Genomic DNA, 5,929 nt, shown 5'->3' on the forward strand with positions numbered 1-5,929 from the left:
GTTAGAATATGAACAGTAAGTGTTCAATTGTCAATATTTTTGTTTGATAGAGGGAAATACACTGTTCTTTAATGAAAAAAAGCAAGTTCGCATTTTACATAAATGTTATTTCTTATCTAGGCAATGAGTGCAGCTGTGTGCTTCATGGTAAATTGTAAGTGTCTTTTTAAGCTATTTTACCAAATTTTTGTGCTTGTTTTGTTAACAGTTGAGACTTCTCATATTATCAGGAAATCAGGCAAATGTTAACTGTTTTCTCAAACTCTGCTTTCCTCTGTGCCCATAGCGGCAGTGGATTTGAGTCGTGAGTTTTGTGAGCAACTAGACAGCCTGGTTGGTCCCCATCTCACCCTACTGGCGTCTGACATATGTGAGCAGTACAATGTCAACCGGAGGATATCAGGGTCAGTACTACTCCAGAGCTCCATACACACTCACCTTTTTCAGTGAAATCTGTCAGGTAGTGGAGACGTTTTATATGTGGTTTTAAAATTTGGCTTGCAGCTCTTTTAAACTATTCATATGTATGTTGAGCTGTCACTGCAACTCTTTCAAATGAGTCCTGCTTCACTGCTAGCACATGCATCAATCTTAAATGACTAGGTCATCCAGTAACCATTCAGAAATATAGACAAGGCTTTCACTCGCATGCATTCCACTGTATCATCTCTCTTCCAGTAGCAGTTACCGGAGCTTATCCATTAATCATATCTAAACAGTGTGTCCTTATCTTACCTGAGCCCTGCGTGGCGCGCAGTATTGTATTGTGTGGTACAATCCCTCATATCAACTTACATGCCACTTATCACACTTTAAGGACACATAACTGCTTTTATTCTTGCATGCATGTTGCACTAGAAGGGAATACGGTAGCTCAGCTACAATAATTCTCTCAAAACTATTGTTGTAGGCCAGAGAAGGAACCTCAGTTTAAATTCATCTACTTCAACCACATGAACTTGGCTGAGAAAAGCACCATCCACATGCGCAAGACAGCCAGTGTGTCCCTCACCTCTGTCCATCCGGACCTCATGAAAATCCTTGGAGACATCAACTGCGATTTTGCACGGTAAGCAGTGCTATTGATTTATTTAAGAGGTATGTATTGAGGTCATTGTATGTTTGAATTGCATTTTTTTTAAAGGTATTAAGGAATAATGCTTGGTACACACTGCACGTCATCGGACCGCTGTTCTTCACACTACAAGACTGTCTGGGGTACCATTTAGGTGCTGTTGTACATTAAACGAGGGATCGGCGACAGGGGGTCAAGCTTTTCACAACATTTCAATAGGAAAAATCGTGACAACTCAGTCTTGTCTATGTTTCACAACGCAACACGCGAGAAGTGTTACAGGAAATAACTTAAGGTCGCGCGTGAGACTGTATTTCTTCCTGTAAAAATGATTGCCTGCAAAAAGCTCGCGATCCAAGTTTTCTGTGCACTGATATGCAAGGAAAATGAAAAAAAAAGAAGAATATGAAGGAGAGAATGGTTGCTTTCAGAAGCCATGCTTGCTGATGTTCTGTTGCAGGTCTATGACTCCTGAACTTTCCCTCGCCCTGTATCTTGCTGTCTCATTTACATTAGGTCATCGCCGATGTCATTTCAAGTCAAACACATCTCACACTGCAGGACTAAATTTCTCACGGGCATCTGCAACGCATCAACATTTCTCTCGGATTTGATAATACACACTATGTGATTGTCACATGTGAATGAACACTGTTTTGCCTCTGATTTTGGCTGTGATTTTGTCTGCGATTTCCATTAAAATCGGGCCTAAAATGAACACGGACAGAAATAACGTTTCACCAGAAAATGACCATTCCTCCAATCTACTACAGTGTCACATGATCCTTCAGAAATCATTATATGCTGATTTGCTGCAGCCTGCTCAAGAAACATTTTTGATTATTATCAGGCAACTTTTTTTTTTTCAGGATTATTTGATAAATGTATAGATGCGCCCACATAAACACACTCTGACATGACCTTCCTTGATTGCAAAATTCGGAAGGATTTTTTTAAAAATATTGTAATTGAGGCAGAACTACAACTTCTCTCAACATCAACAGGTTTGTGTTTGTGATGTGAAGTCTTTAAGTGGCATCTTAACTTTTTTGACTTCATATTGTCAGAAGTTAATATTTTGAGATGCGCGACACACTCTGGTTTCTCTTCATTACCCCGTTGTTCTGGTGAATCTGAGGGCGAGATAAGCCTCGTGATATTTTCTTGTCTTTTCACTGCACTGGACGCGACTGCTGCACTGCGCCGCAACAGCTTGAGGATGTCTACTGGAAGTGACAAAGCAAACGTTGCAAATCAATTTGTCCTTCGTGTCAGAGCGATGAGCATGTCAGAAAAAGAACAGGGTGCCAGTTTACTGTCTGGGGTTTGTAGTGTCGTGCTTCATCCAGTAGAAAGCGTCACTGATTATAATGGATTGGTTCTACTTCAAGACGTTGTTTTGGTGTTTGTGAATATGAAGTACACTCATTTCCTGCTTTACGTTTACCTGGCACTACCAGTCCTTTCACAAACTTGACAATGCTTTGTGCATAACCACTGTGCATCATTCTTATTTTATATTTCACGTCTTCCTGATTCTTTGATCACGCCATCTAGTGGTCTGTTATCGCACAACTACAACCTATAAAAGCGGGTACTGCTATTCATCTTCAGGTAATAAAATGTCAAATTAATATTTTGTGTTCAATTATGTACTTATGTGGCAAGTAGCCGGATAATAAGTGGGATTATTATGCAGCGGGGTCTTGAATTACCCTGAAGAGGTTTCTTTTACATAACAATCTGCTGACTGTTACACTATCCCAGACAGTAACATGTCGACCCAGATCCGGCCCACATCTGGGTCGACATGGATTCAACGCATACCGGATGTGGACCGTAGCCTTGCCACGCTCCCCAGTTTGGGAACCACTGTTGTAATGTTAATGAATTTGGAGTAATCTAAATGAGCAAACGGGTGCCTGAGGGTGCTGATTTGCATAATGCATACAAATATATACAAATTATATGGATTTGTTTTATGATGCCTTTATGATCTTTGTGGTCTTTGTTACCACAAAGATCTTTGTTTGGACCTTCAGTGGGGATTCATTATAATTGATTAACCAAAGTCTTTTTGTAAAATGTTTGGACTGACTTGGGTGAGTAAATGACAGAATTAAACACTTTTGGCTTTTTTTTTTTTTTTTACACAGATTTCTTCAAGATTTTTGTATTTTAACACATTAATAAGGCCACCAAAAGTATGTGATTTTTGCATATTTATTTTTCGTACAAAAGTATTGATGAATTTGTTTTTGAAAATGTTCATACCACGATATCAGTAATGTATGCGTATGCACAGTTAGTGTGTGTAACCCAGTGTCTGCTTGTTTTGTAGGGTGGATGAGGACGAGGAAATCATTGTTAAAGCGATGACCGATTACTGGGTTGTTGGAAAGAAATCTGATCAGAGGGAGTTGTATGTCATTTTGAACCAGAAGAATGCCAACCTCATTGAAGTGAATGGTATGCTAATATTATTCACCATATAATGGTGCGAGATTGTATAAAAACCACTAGTTAACATTTAGTCACAGTTTTTTACGTTTATTTACAAGTTAGTGTGTTGAAAACCTTTCTTTTGACCTTAACTCTTACCAAGCTTCTATTTGTGTTACAGAGGAAGTGAAAAGGCTGTGTGCAACACAATTCAATAATATTTTTTTCTTGGACTGAAGAGATATGATGGGCATGGACTACTTCACTACACTAAAACTGTCAACCATTCAGGTTTTACTGACAGCATCAGTGTAATGCAATAATTGCATTGTAAAAAAAAAAAGAGTTTTCACATCATGCAATTTTTTAGATTTTTATTTAATCTATACAGAACTGTGGTTGCTTGTAATTAATTATAAAATCTGAATTTTACTGTAATTACCTCTTTTCATTTGTTTGTATGTACATATTGTCATGTTTAAGTACCCATTAGCTATCCTTTCTTTTGTTTAATTCCCATTGTTCAGATTTGTTTTATCACTTACAGATACAATTAGAGGGTGAAATACGCACTGATGAAATTCAGAATATGAATCTGTCGAGATATATTTTTTCTCTTGTTTTAAATGTCATCAGCATCATGGTTTAACACCCATTACTTAAAAATAAATTTACAATTTCATTAAATGTAGGTTGCTTTTCTTGTTCAAATATACTTCACTGTTAAAACGGATTCCAATTCTCTGCCTGCCTCATGCTGATTAAGACAAGGGTTGCATGAAACGCATCTGGTCCAGATTTTCTCTATATATATATTGAATTATTAGTTCAGCTTTCATGTAGCCTTTAAGTGGTAAAATCACTTGATCCTGGTTCATAATAATTTTCATACTTAGCCTATAATTTTGTGTCACAACCACTAGTTTTATGATTTAGAAGTTGTTAGCCTGCAAAGGGAATGTTCTATGATAAAAAATGATTAACCTTACATTGGCTTGGGAAGAATTATGAGCTAATTGCATCATACAAAACGCCAGAATGTATTATATCCGGACATCTGGTCAGGGTGATCCACCTTGACTTTTATCCTCAGCAAGAGGCTTACCTTTCTGAATACAATCATTCAAAATAATAACGGACAGAGCAACATGGAACGTGTGATTTATTTATTTATTTTTTAAATGTAATGGATTAATCGTCTGTAGTAGTGCCAAAAGAAAATCACCTTTGAAATGTCCTAGACAGCTGCTGAATTAAAGTAATAACATCTTGTACAGAGTGACTGCATCATACAGTCGTGCTCAAAACTTTACATGCACCTTAAATAAATTAATTATTTTGACAAAATAAGAGGAATCATTCAAAATGCATGGTACTTTTTTATTTAGTACTGTCCTGCAATAAGATAGTTTACATAGATGTTAGCAGTCCACAAGACTAAAAAACCCTGGCTGAATTTTAAAAAAGACCCTTTTATACCCTTGATTCTTATTAAAATGTAATTTTTTTTTGTGATAGCTGTTCTTGAGTCCCTTGTTTGACCTGAGCAGTTAAACTGCCCAACGTTCTTCAGAAAAATTCTTCAGGTCCTGCAATATTTTTTTATTTATTTTTTGTGGATCATCTAGGTAACCACACACACACAGTAACAGTGGTATGCACAGACCTCCTCAGGGGCAGGGGCGGAAGGAGTTTTTTTTTTTTATCCTTTCTTTCCTTAGCATTCTATGAAAATATGTTGCATAACATGCATAACACATCAAACGAAAATAGGGAAATTACTATAATATTACTAAATATAATTTACTTTACCAAACAAAACAGTAAGAATCAAGAAGGTAATTATGAGGAACTCATGTTTAGTTTTGTTGATGTTAATTTTATGTATGTATATGCATATAGTAGCTATCATGAAATCAGTAACACTTTACAATAAGGTTTCATTAGTTACATTTGTTAACATGAACTCATAATGAGCTGCACTTCTACAGGATTAGTTAATCTTAGTTAATATTAATTTCAGAATTTACTAAAACATTATTAAAATCAAAAGTTGTATTTGCTAACATTAGTTAATGCCATAGACTGTTAATGCACTGGCTGTGAGTGTGAACTGCTGCGTGCTTACATAGCGCTACAAAGGAAACTCCGCCTATCACTTCATCTCCGCCAAATGCTTCCCCCAAAAAAATGTATATATTTTTTTATATTATTATTGTAAGTGGCAATAGTTTATAAATGTATAATTATCTATTATACTGTATATAATAATATTATTATTATTTAGAATTATCAGAGAGGGGCACAATACATTTGAGACAAAAGGGGCAGGGGCTTGACTCGTCATCTAAATTTGACCAATCAACGGAGGTTTCTGTGTTGGGGAGCAGCGAATCAGAAGAGCTGTATGTC

General features: G+C 36.5%; 1 protein-coding gene across 2 annotated transcripts in view; it reads left to right on the forward strand.

Annotated features, from left to right (window-relative positions):
* ccz1 (CCZ1 vacuolar protein trafficking and biogenesis associated) overlaps nt 1–4,204 on the forward strand; it is a 16,152-nt gene extending 11,948 nt beyond the window's left edge. For both annotated transcript variants that reach the window (XM_077201158.1, XM_077201159.1), the window contains 5 exons: nt 121–154; nt 287–404; nt 911–1,069; nt 3,417–3,544; nt 3,699–4,204. In XM_077201158.1, the coding sequence (XP_077057273.1) occupies nt 121–154; nt 287–404; nt 911–1,069; nt 3,417–3,544; nt 3,699–3,754 (495 nt within the window). In that variant the 3' untranslated portion in view covers nt 3,755–4,204. The remainder of the gene's footprint in view (nt 1–120; nt 155–286; nt 405–910; nt 1,070–3,416; nt 3,545–3,698) is intronic.
* Nucleotides 4,205–5,929: the final 1,725 nt, after the last annotated feature.

The sequence above is a fragment of the Siphateles boraxobius genome, unplaced genomic scaffold, assembly GCF_051911475.1.
Source record: "Siphateles boraxobius isolate OS27281-9 unplaced genomic scaffold, OSU_SipBor_1 46, whole genome shotgun sequence".
Classification (NCBI taxonomy): Eukaryota; Metazoa; Chordata; class Actinopteri; order Cypriniformes; family Leuciscidae; genus Siphateles; species Siphateles boraxobius.